At 37.4% G+C, this 14,302-nt stretch overlaps 1 protein-coding gene across 1 annotated transcript; it reads left to right on the top strand.

The window, feature by feature from the left end:
• The first annotated feature begins 5,836 nt into the window (after positions 1 to 5,836).
• LOC110909456 (receptor protein kinase TMK1) lies at positions 5,837 to 7,457 on the top strand. The gene is made up of 2 exons (XM_022154402.2): positions 5,837 to 6,907; positions 6,986 to 7,457. The coding sequence occupies exons 1-2, from the start codon at positions 6,199 to 6,201 to the stop codon at positions 7,384 to 7,386; spliced, it is 1,110 nt and encodes a 369-aa protein (XP_022010094.1). The 5' UTR covers positions 5,837 to 6,198; the 3' UTR covers positions 7,387 to 7,457.
• The last annotated feature ends 6,845 nt before the right edge of the window (positions 7,458 to 14,302 follow it).

Here is a 14,302-nt window from a genome sequence, read left to right as displayed (position 1 = left end):
ACATTATTTTTTTATAAAAATTGCACAAAAAAAACGAGCGTTTTTTAATCTTTAAAACGAGTATACTATTGCTATATTTAAAAAAAATTAAAACCCAGTTGCGTAAAACGCAATAGAAAAACCAGTTACGTAAAACGCAATGAAAAAAAAACCTAAAAAATGACATTTTTCTAAAACGCAATGCATCAAAAACACAAAGAAATGACTTATTTGTAAAACGCAATGGTCAGAAAACACAAAGAAATGTCTTATTTGTAAAACGCAATGGCCAGCAAACACATAAAAAAATGTTTTACCTAAAACGCAATGCACAAAAAACACATAAAAAGGTGTTTTGCCTAAAATGCAATGGCCAGAAAACACAAAGAAATGTTTTATTTGTAAAACGCAATGGCCAGAAAACACTTAAAAATGTCTGTTTTCTAAAACGCAATGACCTAAAAAAACAAAAGAAAGTGTTCTCTGTAAAACGCAATGGACTGAAAACACCTAAAAATGTGTTTTACCTAAAACGCAATGACTAAAGATACTTAAAAATGTGTTTTTTCTAAAACTCAATAGCCAGAAAACACATAAAACTCTCTTATTTCTAAAACGCAATGGACACATAAAACTGTTTGTGAACTGTTTGTGAATTGTCTGTGAACTGTCTGAATTATCTACGAATAACTGTATTCGAAATGAGCCAATTTCTGGAAAATTAATTTTTCTGATGCGTTTTTAGTACAACAATTTAATCGAAAGAAAAATTTTCCGAGCTCAACCCCAGCCAAGGGCTCTGCCCCTTGGACCCCGCCAGGGCTGCCGCCCCCGGACCCCCGCCAAGATCGTGAAAATGAAATTAAAGAATTTCTTACATGGATCGAAGCCGGATTCTTCATCAATTGACGAAATTTGAATGATAGAAACACTTATCAGCGATTGATCGAACAAATCGAGTGATTATCTTCAAAATCACCCGAAAAAACGAGATTTTGAATGAAATTAAACTGAGTTTTCTTCGAAAAAAGCTGAAGAACACGTTGATCGGGTTTTGAATCATTGATTGGTGATGAAAATCGTACTATAATGTAGTGATTATTGAGATAGAAAGTGAAGAAATGGTTGAAGATGGTGGGTTTTGAAAATTGTGGGTTTTGAAGTTACTGGGTTTTGAAAAAGGAAGAAGAAGGAGTTGGATTAACTAAAATACTTTTTTTCTTTATTTTAAATGTTGCCACATGTCATAATTCTATGGCTTCCTATCCTTCCTAGCCAAAATTAACTTCCTATTTGATCTTTTCCCTTATATTGAATTAATTGAATTTTTTATATTAAGGGCATTTACGTAATTTCACACACATTTAACTGAGAAAACTAAAAACTATCCACGCCAGGGACTATAGCTGTAATTTTGAAAATGTAGGGACTAAAGATAAAATCAAAGCAAACCATAAGGACTATCCAAACACTTTTCTCTAAAACTATTGTATTTTTTAGAACCGTTATTCTGCTTTTAAATTTACATATTTGTCCAATATGTCAATATAATCTTTCACTACTTTGGAAGAAATAAAAAAGCCAAAAAACAAAAAACTGTCATGTAAATTTATATGAACTTGTAGGTTTCAAGGTTTCAGCCTTAATGTTTAAAAAAACACGCCAATGACATTATAGACTAGTGGCATTTTGAGGGTCGGATAAGACTTAAAGACCATGAGGCCCTGATTCGATTTCCACAAGGGGTTTTTTCCTAAATTTATTAGGTTTTTTCCTGAAACTCCAGTGATTTTTCAGTGATCCAAATTTTCTGTTAAAAAGTTTAAAAAACACGTTGAACATCCTAAAGTTTACATTTTGTAGCAGATTTTGTCCTTCAGAGTAACGACTGTTACTCAAACCACATGACTTTAATATGATGGCAATTTTGTCTTCTTTAACACTCTCTTATATAATATCTTACTAAATAAAAAATTTATATTCACTTCTACTCTCACATGTGATGCAAGTCATGCGGGGCTGAGTTGACGCTAAATACTAACGGCCGTTAATTGAAAGGACGAAAAGAGTTGCAAAATGTAGACACAAAGAATGTTCAACGTGCTTTTTAAAGATTAAGACATCAGCTTGCAAATTCATATAAATTTAATTTAATAGATGCTTTCTGTAGAGGTGAAGACAAAGCTTTATCATTTATACATGACCATCACTTTTAATATAGTTTTATCTTTTTTTTTCTACGTTATCATCCACATTTGATATCTAACTTTAGTCGTATTCCTATAATATAGATAATAATCATATTGAAATAGTGATCTGGTTATGATAAAATTTGGACCGTAAAGGAAGTTGAATTTAACAAGTGTTTATGAACCTAAAATCTAAACCCAGTACATCACCATCCAAAACCTAAATACCCACCCCACCCCACCTCACCACCACCCACCCCCCCCCAAAAAAAAAAAAAAAAAACCATAAAAAAACCTAAAAACCCACCCCCACCCAAAAACCCCCCTCCCTCGGCAAAAAAAAAAAATGATGTGGGGGGGGGGTTAGGTTTTTGGGTGGTGGTGGGTGTTAAGGTTTTTTTTTTTTTTTTTTTTGTGTGTGAAGTGAGTTTATTTTAGAAGCCTTTGTATTTGATCCTAATCCATTATTTTATATTTAAATAAAGGAGTTAACTGCCATTTTCGTCCCTATGGTTTGGTCACTTTGGCCATTTCAGTCCATTTTTCAAAAATGCGCCATTTTCCTCCCCGACGTTATGGAAAGGTGCCATTTCAGTCCAAAAATCATATCCCAGTTAAGTTGGTTTGTAAATAAGAACTGATTGTGTAAATTTGTAACATAAAGGACCATTTAAGTAAAATCTATAAATATTTATATAATTATAAAATATATATATATAATGTATACACACACTCTCTCTCTACTCTATGCTCTGCAATCACCACCACCGCCGCCGGAACCGGATCTCCGGTGGTCACCACCGCCGCCGCCGGAACCACCACCATCAACGTCATCATCGTCATCATCTGTTATCATCATCATCGATCATCATCTACCTTCATCATCAGCGAAGACTGAAACACGATAGAACCTAACCCGAGCCGCCGGCAGCGGCCCGCTGTCGTTACTGCGCTGAACCACCGTCACCATTAGTCGCCACTGTCGCCTGAAACCAACCCGAAACTGACCGAAAAAGAAGGATCGAACTGAAACGCAATGAAACGAGATGAAGAAAAGGATTCAGAAGCTAAGCTTATCGGGGTTTTTGTCGGAGGTTTGCTGGAGAACCGGACTCGAGACCTGAAACCAATCATAACCAACCATCGTTGCTGCCGCCGGACACGAACCAAAACTCGTCGGAGCAAAACGAAAAACCATCACCACCGCCGTCGCCGATCTCTCTCTACTCTCTCTCTCTCTCATCCTTTCTGCCTTGCCGCTGCTGGAACCAGATTGGTGGCGGAGTTGTTGCTGTTCTCCGCTGCCACCAGGAGACAGTGGTGGCTGGATAATCTCCGGAAAGCTGATAGATGTTTATCGGAGAGGGGGTGTAGGTAGGAGATGACGAAGAGGGCGGAGGAGATGTGCGTGTGGCCGGAGAAGTCGGCGGAATTGGCGCCGGTCGTTGGAGAAGTGAGAGGGAACAGGAGTGCGGCCACCACTGTGTTATATATTTATAGATTTTACTTAAATGGTCCTTTATGTTACAAATTTACACAATCAGTCCTTATTTACAAACCGACTTAACTGGGTTATGATTTTTGGACTGAAATGGCACCTTTCTAGAACGTCGGGGAGGAAAATGGCGCATTTTTGAAAAATGGACTGAAATGGCCAAAGTGACCAAACCACAGGGACGAAAATGACAGTTAACTCTAAATTAAGAGAAGATTGATATTTACCTTTGTCTTTTTCGTCTATTAGTCTATTTCGACATTTAGTGTAAACTTTCAATCTTTCATTTGCAACCCATTTAGTTTAATTATAGTATTTTTTTTCTTTTACTTTAATCAAATCACCTTTCTACTCCTAATTAATTTTTTTAACGAACACGTTAATACCGTTTTAGACATGTTTTTTAACTTTCCTTTTTCTTTGCTATAACGAGTGTGACGAATGTTTTTTTTTAGTTTAGTTTTTTTTTTTTTAACAAACACGCACCGAAACCAGCCGAGTTTCTCTCGTTTTCTTTTTCGTTACCTTTTTTACCTTTGTTATTTACTATATGGTTTTACCTTTTCTTCTTATTTTGATGTTTAGAGCCAAGTTATGACGCAAATAACTTTAATTTTATGAATTTATTTATCGGTTGTCATAGTATACTATACATTCTGAATTTCAACTGCGATCCTGTACAATACGTTAACAAGACCCTAGTTATATATCAAAAAGTAAGTTTTTGTTTATCCAATTTTTCTATTTAAACTTTAAAGTATTAAATATCGTAATTTTTTATATTATGTCGAAGTCGAACATGTGAAATAAAATAAAAATAACTTAATCATGAAAAAGAAACTAAAATCAAATTAAAAGTTATAACTCTTGTACATAAAGAAATGGATAAATCATAAATCTAAAAAAGATTTTAACGGATAAAAATTTTATTAGTGAAAGCGACATCAATAACTCTTCATAACCCTAATTAATCTCCTGTAACCATATTATATCTTCATCTCCTTTATATATAAGCAGAGAAAAAAGCCGATTCATTCACTTTATTATTCGGCGTGATCGACAATGGTGAAAGTACACTTTCTGCTGTTCCTCTTCTCTTTCGTTTCTGTAACAACAGTGGTTCACGCTCAATCCACTGATAGGTTTACGGAGAAAACCTACAAACTCCCAAGATCATAAGAGAAGAAGAGAAACATAAAACTAAAGTTTCATTCAACAATTTTCTCCTTAACTTTCAAATGAACATACATAATCTTAAATATGCAAAAGGAAAACTACTTTAACCAAAATATAGGAGTCATGCATGCACTATTAACTAAACATGGATGCACTAAATTAAAAGACATGGAGAACATGAGTAAACTAATGCATGAAAATGTGGATGAGATGATAGGCACGTATCAATACTCCCGCCCTAAAAAACGTCCTTGTCCTCAAGGACGGAATGCTCGGTCCAAGGCGGTCGCCACTCGCGCCTTCCTAAAGCGTTTGGTTTAGTCTCAATGGGCCGCCACAGCGGCACTTGCCACGGTGGTCGCCATTCTCGTCTTTGCTCCGGAAATGGATGGCTTGTTGTCCTATGCATAGCTCTTGTACCCATGCCCATATTGAAACTTTGTAAAATATTATCAGTTATGTCTACATCTTTAGAAATTTGTTCATGGGGCCAACAAACAGTTATGAAAGGGACCAACCATGAGCTTCCATTTGCAATGAATGGAGGCATGAACAACAACGTTGGGCCAGGGGATGAGGACATGGTAATATCGGTGGAGCCGGTGGAAGGCGAAACAAAACAGGGCGATAATGAAGGTGGTGGTAGTGAGGACGTGGTGGATTGTAGAGGGGATGACAGGGGTAGTACGGGGTTTAATGGTGGTGGTCGAGCGGGAAAAGAAAGTGATGGTGGTCGGAATCGATGGAGCATTGCAGTGGTGAAAGATTTCCATTTGAGGCGTTCGGGTCCTCGATACCATGAATTGAACCAAGAAAAAGGTTCATCATCGAAGTACTCAACAACATATGGAAAACGTTCTTCCTCATAAATTGCATAAAAGGAAAAGAACCGTTCAGCATCACGAATCCACCGGGCAGGATTGTAACCGGTGAAACGAGATAGATATGTGGCGTCCTCGAGTTCTTCCAAAGCCATGGAGGCTAAGGCTCAATGAAAGCAACAATTGATAGGTTTACGGAGAAAACCTACAAACTCCCAAGATCATAAGAGAAGAAGAGAAACATAAAACTAAAGTTTCATTCAACAATTTTCTCCTTAACTGTCAAATGAACATACATAATCTTAAATATGCAAAAGAAAAACTACTTTAACCAAAATATAGGAGTCATGCATGCACTATTAACTAAACATGGATGCACTAAATTAAAAGACATGGAGAACATGAGTAAACTAATGCATGAAAATGTGGATGAGATGATAGGCACGTATCATCCACCTCCACTGTCACAGAGATTCATGTTCCTCATATTACTAGGGTTGTTGTGGGATTATTCGGTTGTGTTTTCGTGGTGTTTTTGATGTGTTTGGTAGGTGTCTGTGTGTACCAACTTAAACGTAAGTGTTCTACGGTCTTTCATCCCTGCGCTTTCGTTTCATGTGATGAATACAAGATTATCATTGATGATGACTATGGTGGACTCAGAGAAACATTAACCCATGAGGGCAATATGGTAATTTCAATCCAAGATTTGAAAAAAGCCACCAACAATTTCAGCCAACTTAACATACTCGGTAGAGGAGGCTCCGCCACTGTTTACCAAGGAGAGTTAAAAGACGGAACCAAGATTGCGGTCAAGAGGACCGAATCGGTTCATGAGTTTAAATCCGAGGTTTCGGTTTTAACCAAGGTTAGACATACACGTTTGGTGGCACTTCGCGGGTACTGTTTGGATGGAGACCAGAGGCTTCTTCTTGCGATCGAGTATATGCCTCAAGGGACGCTTACTCACTTTTTATTTGACTGGAAAAAACATGGTTTGAAACCGCTCGAATGGAGGCAAAGATTGATGATCGCGTTAGATGTTGCTAGAGGTGTCGAGTATCTGCATTGTTTCGGACACCAAAGTTTTATTCATAGAGATCTTAAACCCTGCAATATCCTACTCGGTAATGATATGCGGGCCAAGGTTGCAGACTTTGGACTTGCTCGACCCCTCCCCCTTGGGAAAGATTCGTTTGTGACAAAAGTAGCTGGAACTTTCGGGTACTTTGCACCCGAATACGCAGGTTGTCACCGTTTTCTTTTTACTTGTTTAAATTTTATATTGCTTCTCTTTCAAAACTAATTAATAATTTTACTTATAGAGATGGGTGAGGTATCGACCAAAATCGATGTGTACAGTTTCGGGGTAATCCTAATGGAGCTGATAACGGGCAGAAGGGCACGAGGCACAACACTAGAAGAGGAAAGTGTGCCATTGGTGAAATGGTTCCTACAAACGTACAAAGATGAAGTTACCTTCCGAAAGGCCGTTGACCCAGCCCTAGACCTTGATGAAGAAACACTAGCCTGTGTGAGTACAGTGGCGGAATTAGCTGCGCATTGTTGTGCGTCTAAACCACACAAGAGGCCTAACATGAGCCAAGTAGTCAATGTTCTCTCGTACCTCGTAGACCCATGGAACATGTCTGAACCGGAATATGAAGGTGTCGATATAGACATGAACCTTGACACTGGCTCGTTTACTTCACTGGATGGACGATGACGATCTTAAAGCAACTTAATTGTTGGTTTATACAAAACAATATTCTTTTGATTGTTAATATCTTTGCTTTTCATCTATGGTTTATCTCTATTCATTGATTCTTTCATTGTAATCCATCTTAACAGCGGAAGTCGGTGATACTTCTATCATCGTAAGCATCATCATCGTCATCGTATTCATGTGTGTGTTTGATATGAACGTGTGTTGTGCAGAGAACATATAAACATACAGATAAGGATATTATAATGTAAAATATCTTGGTGAATTACAAATGTTGAGAATACATTCTATATATAGGGTAGAGGTGACGGTTGTTAACCGACACACCCTTTCATAATCGTTTAATAATATACAATTCCTAATGCTAACTTATGATCTAGTTATCCTAACTAAATAACACTAATAAATAATATATGCTAAGTTTATATTCTAACACCATCCCCTAAACTTAGCATCGGTAATGGCTCGTCACGTCGGCTTTGATGATAAACGCATTTTTTTTCTTTAAACTTGTCATGATTCGTCCATAGATCCACCTTGATTTGTTTCGTGATGCCGAGTACGGTAATATTGTTGTTCATTACCCATTTTGTCGCTGAAAGTCTTTGATCTGTCGTTAAAAATTCTTCTTCTGTCGCTAAAGTCTTCACTAGATTATCCTTTCTTCTCTGTGTCATCTTTTCAGATTTATTTGCAGAAGTAATTTTTGTATAAACTTCTTTAGAAAACAGACCATCATGCCATTGCCTCCGATTGTTTTCTTGTTCTTCTGTCGCTAATAATCGTTCTGTCACTAATCTGTCTTCTGTCGCTATCTTTCTTCTCTTGTCACTAACTGCCGTCGCTAAATCTGGGTAGCCTTTCTTTCCTTTTTGTTCCCACCTTTTCTGCATCCTTCTCTTCTTCATTTTAAGGTCTGATGTTCCTCTATTCTGATGATCCTCTATTTCCATTCCTTTCATATCTTCATCCTTCGTCCCTCTCTCGATATCTCGGTTCTCTTTCTCTCTCACATGTAATCGGGGACTCATATAACCGGGATCGCTTAATTCTGATCGTAATTCTGATCGTTCCATTTCTATGTTCTGATCATCGAACATCTCCTTTTCTTTCATATCTTTATTTTGGTGATCTTCCTTGTTTACATCACCATGAGAATTGAAATCTCCCATTTCCGTTGTTTGTTCTCGTCTTTCTTCTTTCTCTTGTTCCAGTAACGCGATTTCGATTTCTAATTTCATTAGAATCTCTCGCTTCATTCTTGCGAACATTCGTGATCGCGGAGTTGTGCGATCGGGGTTGAATTCGTCTCCGTCTCCGTATACTCTGTTTTTGTTCTTCATACGGTTGTGCCCGGAATCGTATAATATCGATCGATCTTCATCGATTTCCCACCATGGCTCTGATACCACTTTCTTAACAGCGGAAGTCGGTGATACTTCTATCATCGTAAGCATCATCATCGTCATCGTATTCATGTGTGTGTTTGATATGAACGTGTGTTGTGCAGAGAACATATAAACATACAGATAAGGATATTATAATGTAAAATATCTTGGTGAATTACAAATGTTGAGAATACATTCTATATATAGGGTAGAGGTGACGGTTGTTAACCGACACACCCTTTCATAATCGTTTAATAATATATAATTCCTAATGCTAACTTATGATCTAGTTATCCTAACTAAATAACACTAATAAATAATATATGCTAAGTTTATATTCTAACAATCCATGTATACAAATTGTGTTGAGCTATTTTCTTATGTATTGCCAGATGTTGTGTTTCATGATCGAATTGGTTCTAATTGTCATTGGTGGTTATTGTATAAGTCTAAACAAGAAGCATAAAATTGTGTTAGATTTTACAATCCCAGTCTCTGTTGGCAAATCAGAGAACAAACAGTTAATAATAATAATCACAGAATAACACACCACCTTGATTTATGATTACACAATTTCCATTTCCACATTCTTCATATATACGGGAAATTCACAAGTATACAAATTGACCGGAGATAAAAGCCAAAATAAACATTAGAAGCGGCTACGTGTAGCTAGGGACTTTACATAGATGAAAAGGCTACATGGTCTCTAGCCATTTGCGGCTATGTGTAGGGACTTTTTACATGGAGGAAACCTTCCTCCATATATGAAGTCCCTACATGCGGTTTCAGTCATTTCATCTACTAATTGTCTATTTTTATTGGTTCTTAATAGCCGCTAAAAAGAGAATTCAAAATTTAAATATTTTGTTGTTGTAGAATTTTTATGTAAAGAAGCTCTTGTATATATTTGGTGGGTATATGGTTTAGCCAGAAAGTTCTCTCTTTAAAGTCTTTTTTTATGGTATCCCTAGCCTCCTCTTTCATTTTTTACCGCTTGTCGCCCACTATCAGGGGCGAAGCATAGAGGTGTGCAATAATCGAACCGTTAATCCAAACCGAACCGAAGTTAACCGAAACCAAATAAACCGAAAGTTGGTTAACAAATATTTTTTTACCATCGGTTAACCGAAATTAACCGAACCAAACCGAATCATTTATTTTTTATATATTTCTAACTTTTATACCTCTATTTCATGTATTTGATGTTTTATACTTTCATTTCATGTAATAATACCTCTATTTTATTTATTTATGCTTTCATTTCATTTATTTATACCTTCATTTCATTTATTTAAACATCTATTCATGCATTTATACCTCCATTTCATTTATTTATACATCCATTTCATGTATTTATACCTCCATTACATGTATTTCTAAGCAAAAAAAATTAGCCTGTTTGAATTGGTTATTAACCGAACCGAAAACCGACAAATTAACCGAATTAACCGAACCGATTAACTGATGACTTCGGTTACGGTTACGGATAATGCTAATAATCGAACCGAACCGAACCGGGCACACCCCTATGGGGGGGGGGGGGGGCTCTTCGCTCAGTAGTGTTATATATGTAGTTTTCGTATAGAAATTTTGGGTATACGTTTTCGACCCCCGGTTCTATAGAAATTTTTGGGTATATACGTTTTCGACCCCGTCATTCGGGTCAAGCTTCGCCACTGCCCACTATCTTATTTTTCCCGACCAGTCATGACCGGCTCCTTCATCAGACCCAACAACAGTGGCGGATCCAGGAACTTCTTTAGTGGGTTCGTTTTGGTAGATTCTCACTATTTTTTCCAAATCATACAAAGTTCTTACTAATTTTTTCCAAACCGAAAGGATTCATGTGAACCCACAAAACAGAGTTGGATCCGCTACTGGGTGAATATAGATACATCTTCTGCTTACATGGCTGAGATGTCGCCAATTATTCATGTTTATCAACGTGGGTGTTGTGTACTATTTTGTTAATGGAGCAAACCGCACCATATTGTTCTTCAAACCAATCCAATGGTATCTCTTTGTATACTATATTATAGTTGTATATAACAAAAAAACATAAATAGCAATAGGTTTTCCAAACACTAAGGTGGTGTTTGTTTTTTGTGAAAAGGTCTTCAGAACCTCTTATGTCTGCCCCACGCAGACCACGCGCAGATGTTTGAGTCTGCAGTGTGTTTGTTTTCTCGAAGACATTTCATTAAAAAAAGGTCTGCGTAGCCTCTTTTTGGTGCAGACATGGACTTAAGTGTTCTGACCTCTTCTCCTTCTCTTCTTCTAAACACAGATCTTCATACACAAACCCTAGCTCCACCTCTTCCTCCTCCCAGCCGCCACCTCCACTGCCACCGCCGACAACTCCCCCACTCTCCACAACCTAACTTTTTTCTAACTTCACAATCGCCGGCCGTTCGCAGACGGCAATGAATCTCAGTTGACCACATAGATCACCATTGTTCGTTTCAAGGTAAAAAAAGTTTGACTTTTGTTCTGGCTTATGTACTTGAGTTCTGATTTAGGGTTTACTTTTTTATTGTTTTTTACGGAGGTAATCGACACTTATCCTAATTGTTTTTTCATGGTTATATATCCTGTAGTTTGATTCATAATTATAAGTTTATTTGATGATTTTATTCTGTAGTTTGATTCATAATTATAACTTTATTTGATGATTATACTGTGTAGTTTGATTTATGTTAAATCTGGTATTTTGATTCACAATTATAAGTTTATTTGATGATTTTATTCTGTAGTTTTATTCATAATTATAAGTTCTTTTATGGTCATATCTTGTAGTTAGATTCATCCTTATTTCAATGGTTTGCAGAAGTTAAAAAAAAACAAACAGTCTTCTTCTTGTAGACTGCAGAGATTTGGTCCACCTCTTCAGCTACAGATGTGGTCCGCAGACTGCAGACGTTTTACCTGTGAAAAAACAAACACCACCTAAATGACTTATGCCACTTGACTTGAAATTATCAAATAAGCACTTTCAAAATCAATACTTTAATTTGAGAGGTTTGTGTAGTGTTGACATGATCCATAGAGCAATATTCAAATCATATGTGTTAATAATGTTGTGTCACCAAATACCTTATAGCCTGGTGATATATTAGAGTGTAATAAAATATTGCTCTCACTATCTAAGTGATTTGAGTTATGTTCTGGTTTAGTGTTGGATGTTAATGTAAAAAAATTTAAAAAAGATACAATGGATGCATGAATTTGCCATTCTAAACAAAATAAGTATAAATTGAAAATATCATTTATTAACAAAATCAAGTGATAACTCATTAACTCAGACACCTGTTTGGTTGCAAAAATCAAGTGATAACTCATTAACTAACACCCATGGTTAGACTAAGGGGTATGAGAGCCTCATCCCCAAGGGGATGGGCCGCCACGTTGGCGCCACGTAGGAGTGGTTTGGAGAGGATGGACCTAGGGGGTGGGGGATGAACCTCTTTGTGTATATATATGTATGTATGTATAGGTATATGTGAGAGAAGGAAGGAGGAGGGAGGACCGGCTACCCCGGCTGTGGGGTGCCCGTTGTGCCGAACCGAGCCCAGGGGGGCGGTGTGGGGGACCGGCGCCGGTCCTAGCCGGGCCTCAGCCGGCCCCCATACCCTTTAGTCTTATGGGCCTCTGGCTGGTTGCTCTGTTTTTCTTTTGGTGCTATTAAATGGGTGATCGTATTTACACATCCTTCAAAATTTTTGTATATCCTTTAATAGGAACCGTATAGCCCAATACGTTTCCCATAGGGTTTGTTGGTGCATATGTTTGTCGACTTAGTCTTGTATCGAGTCTTGTATCTAGATAGGATAATCCAAAGCTCGGTAGTCAAAGAAATAGAGTTTTAGAGTGGTGGGACCAGTTCACACGAACTGGCAAAGCCAATTCGTAGGAAATGGTCAAGTGACCATTTCGCACGAAATGGCAATGTCCAGTTCATGCGAAATGGGATCTCTATATATAGCTGAGCTTGTCAATTCATTTGTAACTTTTGCAATTCCGGTAGCGAAGCTCTGCCGAGGTGTCAAACGGTCTGTAATCGTGTCAAATCAATACAGAAGACATTTAAACTACTTCCTAGTGCAAATCAAGCTGATTCAACATCAAAACGTCTGTTTTCGCCTCTCGTTTTGATAAAAAAAAACTCTTCTGATCGACTCATTTGGTCTTACAACGATCCTACAAGTGGTATCAGAGCTCAGGAGGAAGAGTTCTTACCATTTTCAGCTTGATTTCATCATAATTTCTGATTTCTACTCACTTTCTTCACGTTTTTTTTCTTCAAAATTAACGGAGATTTTACGGTTAAAATGGACTGATTTTCACATATCATAAGCGTAACACAGTTTTAATCAATCCTTGAACGAATTAGACCTAAAATCGACCTAAATCTTGTTCAATTTTGTCAAAAACCCGTCCGATCGTGGGAAATTAGTTTGACGTCATCATCAATTCGCACGAATTGATCCTCCAGATCGCATCAATAACTCCTTTTCGCACCAAAGACATCAGTTCGTACGTATTGGACTTCCATTTCGCTTGAAATTGACCCAGGTCGCATCAAAATGATTCAATTTGCATGAAAGATCCAATTCGTTTGAAGTGAACTTCCAATTCGCACGAATTGAATACATGTCATCCAGTTCGCATCAAACTTGATCCAATTCGTTTGAAAGATCATCATTTCGTACGAGTTGAACCCTAAGGCATCCAGGTCGCACCAAATTTGACTCAGTTCGTGTGAAATCAAGTTCAGGTCATACGGTTTGATCCATTTCGCATCAAATCAGTTCGTTTGAAACATTTACATCAGTTTGTTTGATAATTCGTACCGAAACATGGATTCTGAATTCTACAATGCGTTTGCTACCGCTCCGGGTACTCCTGTTACCGTTGCTCAGAGCGTGAACATGGAAAATGAAACAGGAACGTTGCAGAAACCTCCGAAACTGATGTGTATTGAAGAGTATTACAGTTGGGAAGAGCGTTTTGAAAATTGGGTTCAAGCAAATCATCTAAGATCTTGGGAATGTATTGAGAAAAAGTACGTTCGTCTTCGAAATAACGTGGGAGTTGTTAAGACTATTTCTGAATTTACAGACAAAGAGAGAGACATGTACAAAGCAGAAAAAATGATGATCAGTTTACTTCAACAAGCTGTGAAAGAAGATATTTTCATATTACTTCAACATGATGATAGTGCATATTCGATTTGGATAGCACTTCGTACAAAATTCGAAGGAAGTACAGAAATGATCAAGAGTAAGAAGTCTCCATTAAAGAAGGAATTTGATTTGTTCTCAGGTTTTCTGGGTGAAACTACAAAGGTTCTTATTGAGAGATACTGTCATTTAGTGCGTTCAATGACTCGGTTGGATATCAAAAAGGATCGTGAGGAATGGGTTGAAAAATTAGCCGATGCTTTACCTCAAAAAGAATGGGGGTACATATCTTATGATCTTAAAGAATACCGGGGAGTATGATGGTTTGACAGTTGCTCAGTTCAT

The sequence above is a fragment of the Helianthus annuus genome, chromosome 15, assembly GCF_002127325.2.
Source record: "Helianthus annuus cultivar XRQ/B chromosome 15, HanXRQr2.0-SUNRISE, whole genome shotgun sequence".
Lineage (NCBI taxonomy): Eukaryota > Viridiplantae > Streptophyta > Magnoliopsida > Asterales > Asteraceae > Helianthus > Helianthus annuus.
Note: the sequence above shows the minus strand (reverse complement) of the source record. Positions and strands in the feature narration are given on the sequence as shown.

Excerpts from the sequence above, each read along its gene's own strand:
- LOC110909456 (XM_022154402.2), top strand. The coding sequence starts at position 6,199 with ATGTGTTTGGTAGGTGTCTGTGTGTACCAACTTAAACGTAAGTGTTCT. Across the intron at positions 6,908-6,985 it reads CTTTGCACCCGAATACGCAG|AGATGGGTGAGGTATCGACC; the intron begins GTTGTCACCGTT and ends TTTTACTTATAG.